The sequence below is a fragment of the Aulonocara stuartgranti genome (assembly GCF_965226115.1).
Source record: "Aulonocara stuartgranti genome assembly, chromosome: 2".
In the NCBI taxonomy this organism is placed as follows: Eukaryota; Metazoa; Chordata; class Actinopteri; order Cichliformes; family Cichlidae; genus Aulonocara; species Aulonocara stuartgranti.
Window position 1 is genome coordinate 10558596 of NC_138940.1, and position 14993 is coordinate 10573588.

Consider the following 14993-nt stretch of genomic DNA (forward strand, 5'->3'; position numbering starts at 1 on the left):
AGGAATATATCGCCACCTGTTGCTTTGGCATGTTCCTACCAGCGTTTTCCTTCACTTTTGCGTTTACGTGTGGACGGGATTATTTTTTAAAACGGAAACGGAAAATCTCCGTTTTCAAAAATATCCGTGTACGTGTGGACGTAGCCTAAATCTGTGTTAGTGAGAACTTCTCGTTTGCCGAGATAATCCATCCCACCTCACAGGTGTGGCATGTCAAGGTGCTGATTAGACAGCATAAATATTGCACATGTGTGCCTTAGATTGCCCACAATAAAAGGACACTCTGAAATATGCAGTTTGATCACACAGCACAATGATACAGAAGTCGCAGCTTTTGAGGGAGCGTGCAATTGGCATGCTGACTGCAGGAATGTCTACCAGAACTCTTGCCTGTGAAATGAATGTTAATTTCTCTGCCATAAGCCGTCCTCAAAGGCGTTTCAGAGAATTTGGCAGTACATCCAACCGGCTTCACAATCGCAGACCACATGTAACCACACCAGCCCAGAACCTCCACATCCAGCACGTTCACCTCTAGGATGGTCGACCAGGTGGAGACCAGCCACCCAGACAGCTGCAGCAACAATCAGTTTGCATAAAAAAGAATTTTTGCGAAAACTGTCCGAAACCATCTCAGGGAAGCTCATCTGCATGCCCGTCGTCCTTATCGGGGACTGGACCTGACTGCAGGTCGTCACATGACAGCAGTTTGTCACATGAAAGCGTGTTCCAGTTCCTGCTAATGTTCAGCAACTTTACACAAGTATTGAAGAAGAGTGGACCAACAGCCCACAATCAACAACCTGATCAACTCTATGCCCATTGCGCACCATTTGCCTCACACAGTGCAACACATCTATATGTTGCACTGTGTGAGACAAATGGTGGCCACACCAGATACTGACGGGTTTTGCGACTTCTGTATCATTGTGCTGTGTGATTAAACTGCATATTTCAGAGTGGCTTTTTATTGTGGGCAGTCTAAGGCACACCTGTGCAATATTCATGCTGTCTAATCAGCACCTTGACATGCCACACCTGTGAGGTGGGATGGATTATCTGAGCAAACGAGATGTTCTCACTAACACAGTTTAGACAGATTTGTGAACAATATTTGATAGTAATGGGTCCTTTGTGTATGTAGAAAATATTTCAGATCTTTAAGTTCAGCTCATGAAAAATTGGAGCAAAAACAAAAGTGTTGCATTTATATTTTTGTTCAGTGTATTTTTTGTCCCCCTTATGTAAAATTATTTGCACTTCTACCTCCATTATCTTTTTCTTTTAAAATTTTCCATACTAGATGTCCAATAATGTGATTAATGTGAATTCTAGATAGTTAGCTAGATTGCTAGATAGATAAAACGATAGCTAGTTAGTTAGATGGATAAGATAGCTCGACAAATAGGTATTATATGCACAACAGTGATAAAACAAAACAAAAAAATAAAAATACGTTTAAGTTAAAGAAAAGTAGAAAGCAAGACTAAAATTGTGAAAGAGTTGCAGATTGTAGTAATAAATAATGTTTAGACTATAAATAAAAGAAACAGCTACAAAAAGGTATAATCCAGAAATGTGTGTGCCTGAAAGGTGTTTTATAATATAATAGGAATGATTTACTGGAGTAGTTGAGTAATTCTGATGCCTAAACAACACAAACGTAGATAAAAACAATTTTAAAAAATGATTCTTTTAAGAAAGAAATTAAGAAATTTTGCGATTTTCACTGTATATATTGGGATGAGTCTGGGAGGATCTCCAGGCCATGTCATAAAGACCCTGCAGGGGGCACTGAAAGATCTCCACGCTGTCAGATTAGGCTCTGAACACCTACATGAAGGATAATTAAAAACAAACAAACAATGGAGCCGTCTCTGTGAGCTGAGCTGAGACGTAAAAGTGCTGAACAAGCTGGGACATGTACTGAATACCTGAGAGCCAGGTGAGCTGCTCCAGTAGTCAGACTGATAAACAGAGGAGGTTCAATGCTTGTTTTATACAAATTTTATCTCACGATAAAAAAATGAAAGAATGAAGCTCTGAGCTGTGCCACTCTGTTTTTTTTTCCTTCTAGCAGGTGTTTGCTCGCCAGTTTATATTTAGTCTGTGGGGGTTTCCTCTCATTCAGTCGCATGCAGCTGATCTGCAGTCAGAATCGCTTCCTGTCCAGATGATGATGTAACTGAACCATAACAGGAAATGATCCTCAGCTCCACAGGGCGACATCACAGAGCATATCGAGCACCACCAATATTTGGTGAAATGAGCCGTGATGGCCTCTTAAAAGTCAAATATTTTCAGAGGTGAAGTATTTGACTGCATGCTACATGAAGTACTTGGACTGATAACACTTTTTAGTACAAGCTTCATTCATGATTTCATTTAATGACATTTGCATAATTTTTGCTAAGTGAAGATTAAATTTTTAACCTTTTTAACCCTCTAATGCGCTTACTTGTTAATAGACAACAGTAGAGGCACACAACAGAAGTAAAATCACACTTTTTACTTCATCCGCAAAAGTATAATTTAAGATTAAGCCATGGGCGATTGTGGCTCAAGAGTTGGGAGTTCGTTTTGTAATCGGAAGATTGCCAGTTCGAGCCCCGGCTTGGACAGTCTCGGTCGTTGTGTCCTTGGGCAAGACACTTCATCCGTTGCCTACTGGTGATCTCAGAGGGCCTGGTGGCGCCAGTGTCCGGCAGCCTCACCTCTGTCAGTGCGCCCCAGGGCAGCTGTGGCTACAATGTAGCTTGCCATTGTGAATGTGTGTGTGAATGGGTGAATGACTGAATGTAGTGTAAAGCGCTTTGGGATCCTTAGGGACTAAGTAAAGCGCTATACAAATGCAGGCCATTTAAAAATGGTTTATTTGATCAAACACAGAAACTCAAAAGGCTGAAAGAGCTCATCAGAGTGCTTAATATTTTCAATTAGTTTGAGTCAGTGAACACTGTCACCAATTTTAACCTCATCTGTCAGTTGGAGGCTGTCCAGCATTGCACCTAAACACAGCATGACTGTGTTTACCACTGCTGTCATAGGAATGCTGTGCTTAGCTTCAGCTAGTCTCTGCCTGCTTAACACTGACGGATAACTGACCGTAGGCTGTCTGTACAAGAGGATGTTCAACTAAAAGCTGATCAGTGAATCCCGACATAATGCACAGAGAAATAAAACCAGACTGGATTCATGTTTAGTGCCTTTCAGTGGGGAGGGAGCGGTGAATTTCCCCACCTGCTCCTCTGCTTAATTTTTAATGGCCCTGCTGGGATTTTGATGATCTCCATCTCCAAACTCAGGTCCTAATTAGGATGATAAGGGTGTAAGAAGCACAGAGAGAGACCCTGTAAACTCCTTCATGCTGACCTAAACAAAAGAAAAACAGCCACATATATGAAGACACAATGAAAGGAAAAGCAGCTTCTTCTCTGTGACAAAAGTATAACCTGAAATATTTCTATGAAAAGAGGAACAAAACCAGTCAGTGCATGCTAAATGACTCGCTCGATCCTTTATTCTGACGCAATTTTAGACTTTCAGGAAACAGTGAGTCAGTCTGAGCCCCTCCCATGCCTCATGGAAGGATTTCCCAATTCTTGCTGGGACACAAAGGAGGAAGAGGAAGATAAATCACAGCAGTCACTCACTTCCTGAACATGAGAGACCAAACATGAACATGAGAGGGCCGATAAAGACAAAAGGTCTGAAGAAGCTTCTGGTGAGAGTCACGGGAAAAGCAAGTTAGAGACTGAAAGTCTGTTTCAACCACAGACTGGGTATAAAAATGAGATGGGAAACGCACAGCTTTGTAGCTTCTGCATTCTGAAGCCTCAACATTAATAGAGCTAGAAGTGACCACGTGTGGATGAGAGGCATACACTGTACAGGTGCATCACACAGACACAGAGATCAGACTTCTTCTGGGACCACAACTCATTTGGACAGCAAATGCTGAAAGTTTAGTTTTAGTTAGTGATGTGACGTTCTGTATCGAGGCTTCGAAGCTTGTGTCGAGTAATGGAGAGAGCGTTTCCGCGATGCGCGTATCGAGGCTTGCTTCATTTATGGGAGGAGCTGAAAATGATGACGTCCGAAGCCTCGCTGCCCGGCTGTACCACGTGACTGGTTCATGAAGTGGTTCGAACTTTGCCGCGAGATATGACAGCGATATAAACCCCTCAGACTTCATTCAAAATGTGGGTGTTTGATGGAGAGTTGCAGTTAGTGAGAGTTTGGAGACAGTTTGGAGGTTTATGAGAGTGAGGAGAGAAAGTCAGGAGAGAATGGAGCCAGCTAAGAAGAGGAGGATGTCCTCCCCTGTGTGGGAACATTTTGATCTTATTCCTCCCAACAAGGTATGTAAATTTCTACAGAAGATGTATTTTCATAATACTGATGGTGCAATACAATCAATATATGTTAAGCTGTCTTTACTTTTGTACAAGGTGAAGTGTTTGCTCTGTGCCAGGGAGCTGGGATATAACAACAACACCTCATCCATGCTTAGGCACAACAGAGCTTTGCATGAGAATAAGGGGGACACCGATTGTGGAGCAAGACCAGGTGAGCCATCAAATGTCATGATAATATAGCATGCAGTAATGTTACTAAATGATATAACAATATTATACAGCTGTAATAAGTTACGTGTGTGATATTTATATTTGTGCTTTGTCTTTATTGTCTTTCCTCAGGAGAACAATCTCAAATAGATGAAGACCTGGTTAGCATGGTGATTGAGGACTCCCAGCCATTTAGCATTGTGGAGGACAAAGGATTCAAAAGATTTGTTAAATCATTAAATCCTAGCTATGTTCTCCCCACTAAAGGTTATAAAAGCAGTGAAAATTTAGTTTTTACTGAATAAAATATGGGCAGGACTGAGGCCTCAGTGTGTAGCTGTCCATACCTCAACGTTACAAAAGCACAACCACTGTCCACACCCCAACCACACCTCACCTCACAGTAAATGATCATTTCCATTTTAAGCATTTCCAAATGATCATTTTCCATACTGCCAGTATAAATATACACAGTATACTGCCATCAATACAATATACATGTTTTACACACTCCTTTTGTTGTTGACATTTACAGGCTGTGTGCAAAAGGCCACACTCTTCAAATTCATGCCAACTAATATTTTTACGTCCAGTAGGTGTCCTACTAGAGCAAATGAAGCTTCAAGAAGCTTTGCGCTGGGGTGAACCAATTGGATGAAAAGCTTCAATGCTTCATGAGGCTTCATCTGCCCATCACTAGTTTTAGTCAACTGAACATCATCAGACTAGGAGACTAAATCAAAAGTTGATTCAGATTGGATCGCTGCCAAATTCGTCCTGACGAAAGTTATGATGCAAATTATGAGTTAACGAAATTAATAATATCTGTTAGCATTAAAAAGGCTCCCACAGCACAAACGCAGTCCACAGGTCCAGTTCAGGGACTCCAATTAGCTGAGGTGAATACTACTAGCTACAGCCACCTGGCAGTCATAAACGGATACGCCCCCTTTTTAAAAATCAGGCTGTAAACATGTTTTTCTTTCAGGAGTGACTCACTATGGCAGGGGTGGGCAATTCCAGGCCCCGAGGGCCGGTGTCCTGCAGGTTTTAGATCTCACCTTGGGTCAACACACCTGAATCACATGATTAGTTCATTACCAGGCCTCTGGAGAACTGCAGGAGCTAATTTAGCCATTTAAATCAGCTGTGTTGGTTCAAGGACACATCTAAAACCTGCAGGGACACCGGCCCTCAAGGCCTGGAGTTGCCCACCCCTGCACTATGGGGTCTGCTGGAGCCTCTAGTGGACGGTGGTTGAAGCTCACCAAACTGTAATTTACTGATATTTTCAAAATAAGATTAGACGAAGCAGATCTTCTGTCAGTGTTCAGGGCTTTTGTTTTAAATAAACTTTTATTGTTGCTCGCTGTAACTACATCCTGGAGAAACTTTAAAACAGTTAAGTTCATGTCTCAGCGTTCCATGTAGAAGCTCGAGCAGCAGCTCGCGCTGGTTTCTCACCTGCAGTGTTGTTGTTGTTGTTTGTTGGGTCTGAGCACATGGACATCATTCGGTGCTGCCAGCGCTTCACCTGTAGTTGCTGCAGCCAATAGAGCATCAGCTCCTCGGTCACAGCCTGGAGAGGGTGCAGGTGGATTAAGAGACTCCAAACACTTGCGACTCAAATCCAAAAATGCTTTAAGCAACATTTGGCCTCCTACCTTCAGTATGAAAGTCCGTTCAGGTGTCTTAATTTGGAAGGTACCCGGCTCTGACTTCAGTGGGTAGGTGAAGGTGGCACCGCTGAGCTCCACCCACCCGAGCGGCATCACGTCGTTTGGTGTGCGGTAGTAGAACAGCTGGTTCTTCTTCTCCTCGTAAGTGAACCAGCGCTGCTTCCAGGCCCTCAGAGGCCCACCCTGCTTCATCAGGAAGCCGCACAGTTTGGGCTCCCCGGAAGGAAAACCTGCAGGGCCGGGCTGCATCTGGTCACAGAAAGCCTCAATGGTGAGAGGTGGAGCTGGTGGAGCCAGGGCGGATCTTTTAGCTGGAGGATCCAAGTGTCTTTTCTGGTCTGCAGGAGAAGGGGGAGGAGACTTGTGGGTGTTTAGGTGAGGAGGATCTTGGAAATGCTGAAGCCTCTCAGGTTTTTTCTCCTCTATGGACTCAGAAATATGGAGCTTATTCTGGACATCCTTTTCATCTGTTAGCAAAGTTATAAATGAGTTTCTTTTCTCATCTTTAGTTTTCTGATCTGCACAAAAAAGATCTTTGTGGTTTTGACAGTCCTGAGAGTCACCCGGTTCTTGTTCATGTTTTGGTCTGACAGAATCTCCAAGGTTCCTCTGATCTGCCCCCAAACCAGAATCTGTTGATTCAGGAAGAGGATCTAGTTCGGTTTGGTCTGGAAAGAGGTTTTCTGGTTGTGGTCGATCTGGTTTTGATTCATTTTTTGAAGAAGTTGAATCTTTAGCCTTTAGCCTGTTTGTCTCTGGAGTATTTTCTGAGGTTTTCTCCGTGTGAGGATCCCGCCGGTCTGTTTTCTCTTTAGCCTGTTTGTTCCCTCCTGGCCTCTGGTTCTTCTGTGACCCAGGCACACTGGCAGACTCTCTGCTCTGGTGGTCCTTCTTCGGAGGCTCTGTCTTCAGCGTCCCCTCGTTAGCGTGGGCAGGAAGTGAGCAAGACGAGGCAGAGCTGGGATTTCCTGCTGAGCCGCTTCCATTCATCCTGCAAAAAGAAAGACGGAGGAAGGAAATTGAGTTTAATGATGTTTGTGAGGAGACGTTTGGCGGTAAACCATCAAACTGGATTCTGAGAATTTCAAATCCAGACTAAGTGCCTTTTTCCAGACAAGGAGTATAAATAAAGGCTGCATTTGGAAAAAAGAAAACATAGCCAGCAGGAGAAGAAATGCAGGGACACAAATTCAAAGTAAACCAGTTACACATTCAGATACACATCAGTTTGTGTTGAAATATGCAATATCACCTGTATGCAGTAAAATCATGTGGACAGCCAAGGTTCCTCAAACTCATTTATTTATTAAATGATTTTTTAAAATTGATTTGCTTACTTTCTGAGTGTTTACCTTATATAGACTGTAAATAAAAGATGACTATACCCACCTTAATGCCACTCATTAGTTTTAGTATCTGTCTTCAACCTCAGAGATAGCATATAGACCATATCTGTATGACAGGGTGGAGTGTTATGTTATGCTAGCTAGCTTGACTGTCAAGCTGCATTCACAAACAGTACAACAGCATCACACAGACACATACCTGCTAATTACTGCACAGTAACATCTAAATAAAAGTTTAAGTTTAGAAATGGACTTACTGAATGGTCTGTTAGTACGATTACGCACACAGCAGCCATATTGTTGGCTAGATAATAATAATAATTATTAAAATGACAACAAAAGGCTCTAACAGCACAAACATGGCCCTGAGGTCTCCAATTAGCTGAGGTGAAGCCTAGCAGACAGCTAGCAGCTGCAGCCACTTCTGTGAACTATGGCTGTATCTCATTTAAGGGACGCATTTCGAGCAGCCTTCGAATTGGGACAGCCTTCATCGCGTCGCGGTGACGTAATTGGCCTTAAAATGCGGCCTTTAAGGCTGCAGACCCTGAATTGGGATACAGCCTTTCTGCAGGTCAGCCAAAGAGGCCACACCCCTTTTGAAGCACGCTGTAATCAAGAATAACATGGGAGTCTATGCTGTAGCCTCTAGTGGACATTAGAAGAACTGCATTTTTTTTCTGTCTTTTTTTAAAGCCCTGGGGTTGGTGATGAAATTCTATTGGTTCTATTTCGAAGTTCATGCTTTAATTTGTAAAACTAAAAACCATTTAAAGAGAAAAGAATCCATAAATAGTAAGAGCGTGCTGCAAGCGGACAGAAAAAAAGAGAGTTGTATTGTTATTTCTAAGTGCTGGGCTGACAGTTGAACATTTTCCTGTTTAGAGAAACATCAGCTTTGCTTTGGGTGTGGATTTTGTTGTGCGTGCAATGGCAAGCGTAGTCAGTGTCTTAATGTACAGTATAGTGCCTACTGTATATGTATATGAAGGTATACAGTCTGTGGATCATCATTTTAAAATTCAGCTGAGAATGCTAAAAGTTTTTTCTCTACTGAGAAATAAAAATCAAATAGGACCAAACCTGTAAATAATTATTTTTCCATTCTTTCTTCTTTTACTGAAGTCACGTGTTTGTATATAGTCTAAAATGTGTGTTCGACTCTTTATTCACCCGTTGGTGGTCCAGGAGCAGAGCACCATGATGCGTGAAGCTCTAAAAACACGTTTTAGTGTTTTTTTCCCGCAGTGGAGGACCTGAATCCTTCTTCTACTGAAGAAAAGCACCAAAATAAGCACAAATCTGATGAGTTCTAAAGTAATGGGACCTAATTACAGGAAGTGGTTCAGGTCCAGGGAAGCAAAACATCTAAATGACAATCCATATCTCTGCATCTCTATACACACAGATATGAAGGGGGAAAGCCAAACTAGAGTAGCGGCTCTTGACTGGTAAGCGTGGCATGACCTTCTCATGTGGCAGGTCAGCCCACACGTATTTGTGGAATATCCAGTTCAGCTTAACTGCAGACCTGTGCTGTGCAGATCATGCATGTTACTGACTGCTGTTATATTCATGGATTTTTCCAGACAGCCTTCAATGAGTTTGGAAGGAGGCCGCGTCCTGTATGGACTGTTGGCTTTCAGTTAAACGGGTTTCAGATAGGAAAACCAGCTGCCCTTTAATTTTCTATTGACTACTAGACTCATTTTATTCAAACAGCTGAAAGGGGAAGATGGTAAAGGTTCCCCACATTCTGCCTTTGTCTGACAGTGTTTGTAGAGCATGTGCTTCCAGTTCGAGGTATTTGACATTTAGTTTGTGTAAGCAGGGGTGCGGCATTTGGTGTCAGCGCTGATTCACACTCCAGAGACTTGAATTCATTCAAAGAAGCACTAAGTTCGGAGATTTTCCTTTCCTTTAATTTAGTCTGACCGATCCCATCATTTAATGCCTTCCCTTTCCTCTGTAGGTGTTTCAGCTACCTGGAGGGCAGGGCTGACTGGGTTTTCCAGTCTATAAAGCTGTTGCTAGTACTTGCTCTGAGTTAGTTCTTTGTTTTTCTTCCTTGCACCTCTCACAATCCTGATTCTCCCAACTTTCACTTTTGTTGACTTACCATTCATTTAAGTTACTTCACTTTGTTTAATGTGTAATATTTTTAAAATGCTTCAGAATAGTGTGTTTGTTTTTTATCATAACTTTCTGAGAATCACTGTGACAGACTGAAGATCTTTTTTTAAAACAAATTCTATTGTGTTGTCACACTTAGTGTCAGCTGTTTATGAACACCTGCTTGGGATTTTGTGGGTCATTGTACGGAAACTGATCTAACTGCGCTGATTCAGAGTGTGCTTGATGCAATCGTCATCATGGGACAATGGCTAACACTAAAGTGTGAGATGGGTTGGAAACCCTTAAAAACCACAGATTTAAAGCAAGAGTGCTCTGTGGCCATTTTAAAAGACATTTAGCTTCTGGGGGGAGCTTTTCCCTCAATGCTGTTTTGTACATGTCAGGTTTTGGATCCAGTTCCAGATGAAACTACCAGGCTAATATTAGACTGGCAGGAAGAGTAAGAAAGCTGAAAAGGTTAGATCTGCATGACACTAAAGGGTGAGAAAAGAAAATTGCTTGAAATCAAATTAAGTGTTCAACAGGGGGGGAAAGGATCCAAGCAATGCTAAAGAAGACGTTCATGGGAAATTCTTCACCTAGGACAAATTCCTTTCAGCAGTGGTGTGTCTCATGCCTGTATTTCCTCTCATGCTATTTAAGTATTGGTGTGTGTTCAGAGCGTGCTAACTGGAAAAGCTGAGACAGTGCTGATTTAAAAGCCTAAGCGCTGCTTCCAGGAACGTAATGCAAGCATTTTAAGTGCTGAAGAAAAAACAAGCGATGGTCTGCACGTGACTTGTTTCAGTTGGGGCTGCTCCGCTGCAGGTGTGACCGCTTTTAGAGTTCACCAATATGTCTTGTTATCTAAATGTTTGTTTGACTTGGAAAAGTTTTGGCATTCTCACAGCTCACTGCACTGCCCCCGAAGGCCCAACCCAAAGCCAAACCCTCAAGCACGTCAGAGGTTTATGACAGTTTGAGCCTACTACTCATTAAGCTTATTTTACTCCTGTTGCTCTATCCTTTGGTAATGACTTACAACTGTGAGATATTTATGAGTGACTCCATGTTATTTCATCTAACAGAAACAACAGACACTGTCACCTCTCTGTGTGGAAGTCATGTATATGATGTTTATCCATCAGCGTGAACAGTTACGCCATGGCAATCCCAGGCTGCAAAGGAAAAATCAATATTCTCTGATTGATTTACAAGTGGTTGCAGAAAGTTGCTGTTGCAAGGTGAAACTGCTTTGGTTGCTGACAGATTGCTGCAGTTGCCTGTAGTTTGGGTGGAAGATGCCATCTTGTTTGCAAACATTTGACAGCTGCTAGCTAAGTTAGTTAAAACAAAGACTGTGCCTTCAAAGTAAAAGTCATTCATGTCTTGTGGAATGAGTCTGGCAATGAGGCCCAACCTTTACTTTGAAAGTTATCTGTTTCCTGTTTGGTTTGCACTACTGCTAGTGGTTAGTTAGTGAGTGTTTGCAGACAAGTGGCAACCTTGCACGCAAAATATGGGTGACTATGGCAACTTCCTAGTAACCACAGCAATTAAAAGGAGTTTTTCTGGTGCAGCACCCTGTTTGCAACCAATATCACCCCAAAACGGCCAGCAACCTCTAGCAACCACTGTAAGGCACCAGGAAGAAGTGCTAGTGGCTCTTGTCTAATTTAATGTAAAACTACAAACTTAGCCAACCTATAGAGCACCCTCTGCTGGTTGATTTATTAATATAATTCTGCCTGTTTACTGGTTTTTAGCCATGCTCAACTGAGATGCTCTGCAGACAGGTGTTGTGCCAAAAACTGATTTCCAATGTTTCCGTGTGTTTTTTTTTTAATGTGTAATATCATTATATATGTTGCTAAATAGACTTTGGTGAACAGGTATTACAAAGGGGTGTATATAAAATAAAAAAAATACCTGTGTTATTGTACTTACATTATAATCAATCAGCTCCCTTTTGTCCACTTAAAATATGTTTACAGAACTATTTTTGCATTTGTTGCAATTTCAGCTGTCCCCTTGGCCCGATTACTCTTGAAAGAGATCTTTTTAAAGTCAACAAGAATTTTTTTAACTGCATAAATAAAGGATACAAAAAAGTCACTGCCAAAAACTGATTGCGGCTTCTACCTTGTTACAGGAATGTTGTTTGTTGCTTAAGATGACTTGATATCATTCATGAGGGATACATTTGACATATGTTTCACATATTATAGACCAACAAGTTATTTATAGCAGTTTAAATACAAACAATCAGTTTTTGGCAGACAATCACTTTTTGACACAACACTGGCTCTGACTTCGGGACATTTGTTTCATTTGTCTTCTAGAAAGACTTTTTGTTTTATGACGTTAGTACAAACAGCTCGTCATAACTGAAATCAGATGTGTTTTTCTTGTTCGTTTTGGAGGTGGATCTCTGACTGATGAAGAGCATCACTGACTTTGCTTTTTGAGCATGAAGTGATGGAAACATGAGCAGCAGGCAGGAACGCAGTTGATCCGGTCACAGAATGCAGCACAACACCGGCAGCCTGATAGGAAGTGAGCAAATACTTCATGCTTTTAGGAAAGCTGCTTATGCTCACTGATCCCATTCTCTCTCGCTCTCTCTCTCTCTCTCTCTCACACACAAACACACACACACACACACACACTGGTAATTACTGCAGTACTTCATACAAAACTGTAAAAAATACTTTTAAATCGTCCTTCCTCTCAGTACAAAGTCTCTACACGTGTCTACTCCCGCTCATACTTACACACACATTAAAGTAATTTTTCCACTCAGCGGAACTCCACTGTTACTTTGATTACTTATTATTACTTTGATATTTAAGGACTTCTGTAACAGCAGAAACAGTTGAGGGTTTACCTGAAGGGGCGGGGCCTGAGCCCACCTGGCGGGTCTGTTCGTGTTTGACTGACAGCCGCTGCAGCTGTTAAAGAAATCACACTGAGTCACTCCACCAGCTCCTCACTTCTTCTCCTCTTCTGGACTTCTCCCTCTCCTCGTTCCTCTCCTCCTCCTAGTCTTCTTCTTCTTTTCTGCTTTACGTCCTTTTATTCTGACTTCTCTTTCTTCCGGCTCCTTGCCATCCACCCCTGCGGCTGGGAGCGCTCCTTTCAGCGCCACGGCCCAACAACACGGAGCGAAGACGTAACTTCCGGTAAGACATTTCAAAATAAGACCAGTTTTGGAAAAGTTCCTGTGATCTTCAAAATAATGTGTACTTTTGTAACATCAAAAGAATTCACGCTACTTAATAGCTAGACGAGGAACTTTTTAGGAACACTTGCACTTGAAATATTTTATTTCACTTTTTTAACTTCACTAATTACAGAACTGTTTAAAAAGTTTTAAGCCGCCCATCATTTTTTTTATTTTTTGCTTCCAAGCGTCCAGACCTTCTTGAGCAGTATTTCTTCATACTTTCTGAAGAACTGTCAATGCTTTTCTTTGGACATTGGCTCCTCTTTCATTCATTTTCAGTACACCTCCTGTACTAGACCATTTTAGAGCAATGTTTTTGGTTTGTTTATAAGCAACTTCAATGCTCACCTATGAGTCATTCAAACATAAAAAAGGCAGATAACGAGATGAATCAGTGTTGTGTCTACACACAACTTAGCAAAGAGCTAATTTTAAACTGTGTCTTTAGGCAGCCTGTCATAAAATATATCATTTGTTCCATTCCTTTGGTTACATCTATGAAAAATATCAAAGATTAGACAGTTTGACAGCATAAAATTGTATTTTTGAAACGACAAGGCGAATCCTAAAAAACTATTAGCTGGCTGTAAGGAAGAGGACACCCTTACTATATTTATTGGTCCATCTCACTGTGTTTCCAGCCGCTAAGGGCCGCCCTGTTACACTGGCATATCTCAGCATGGTGTGCAGTGTGTCTTTAAAAAGATTGACACAGGACTTGAGAGAAGCATCTTGACCTTCAGGTAATCCATCTACTGATCACTGAAGTCTCATCAGGCTGTCAGGAAGTCATTCTTAATGAAAGGGAAAAGGGAGAAGGGGCTGCAGTATGTCAAATTCCACAACAAACTCATCTGAAGATCAGTGGCAACGGGTCTGATGGAGCAATGAATCCAATTTTAAAAAATTTTGTTCAAATCACCAGTAAGTATGGAGTGGGTTAGGAGAGAGGTACAACATGAACACTGTTTAATTTATTTTACCGAACGAATCATATGTGCATACATGTCATAGTCATAGCATATAATCACACTTATTATTTCCACTACAGAAACTAAGCCTGACTAAAAACAGAGAACATGAAGTTAAAGTTTGTCTCCATCTGCTGGCAGCAGGAAAAACAACAGTGTGGGGGATCGCATCCACAAAGCAGTCTTATCTAGATCCCATTTTCCCAGTAGAGGATGGGGAGCCAGGCATAATTTTATGGAACACAAGAAAACTTAAGAAACAAACATGTGAATGATAAAATAAAATAGTCTGGAATCAGGATCCAGTTCTGGCAGTAACTGAGACACCTGTGATCTCCTTTCAATCTGCTGGTTTTAAAGGAGGTCCTACAAGCTACTGAATCAGGAGATGTTTTTAGTTTGTCTGTATAAAGACCTGTGACAAAGTGAGAAGTGATCTCATCTGCACCAAAGCTGCATGAATTTATTTTGTTCTTCATTGTAAGTGTGTTTTCTTAGATATGAGCCTTAAGCATAAACAGCTCTTCTCCTCTGCATGGAAGCTGTTAGATGATTTGTTTCTATTTGGTTTTGATGATGATGGATGAAGGATGCATGAGCAGCTCATTCTGTTCTACAGAGGGCACAGAGGAGGGAGTCCATGACTAACTATCCATGACTTCTGTCCATGTCCGAGCCCCACATTCAGATCACTCCACCTTCATCATTCACAGCCAAAGTTTGTTGTGTTGAAGAATAAAAGCGGTGGCACACTTTTCAGTCTGCTGGACCTGGAATTAAAGCACCAGCACCAGTGTGGCCATGAAGAATCAGTGGGAAGAATAATTTGGTTATTCACATTTCTAGTTCTTGTCTCGTCTCTGTCTTGTCATCAGCATCTCTTTTGGAAGTCAGTTGTGTTCCCGGGATCATTTCTCTGTGTGTCATACCTTTGTCTGTCATGTCTGTTTGTTGTCGGTCCCTGTGTCAAGTTCACACGCCTCAGTGTGTGTGTGCTACTTTTTACAATCCCTCGGCTCGTGTGTGTGATGTTCAGCTCTGCCTCCCCTATCTCATCAGTTAGTTGTGTTCAGCTGTGCTCCCAGGTG

The 14993-nt window shown here is 41.8% G+C and overlaps 1 protein-coding gene across 2 annotated transcripts in view; it reads right to left on the reverse strand.

Moving 5' to 3' along the window:
• Positions 1-12872, reverse strand: part of LOC309687166 (TBC1 domain family member 2A-like) — a 31838-nt gene extending 18966 nt beyond the window's left edge. The window contains exons 1-4 of one of the 2 annotated variants that reach the window (XM_082501912.1): positions 12596-12872; positions 12165-12254; positions 6233-7238; positions 6033-6147 (exon numbers count right to left, since the gene is read on the reverse strand). In XM_082501912.1, the coding sequence (XP_082358038.1) occupies positions 6033-6147; positions 6233-7238; positions 12165-12196 (1153 nt within the window). In that variant the 5' untranslated portion in view covers positions 12197-12254; positions 12596-12872. The remainder of the gene's footprint in view (positions 1-6032; positions 6148-6232; positions 7239-12164; positions 12255-12595) is intronic. The other variant, XM_082501911.1, reaches the window with a different exon arrangement.
• Positions 12873-14993: the final 2121 nt, after the last annotated feature.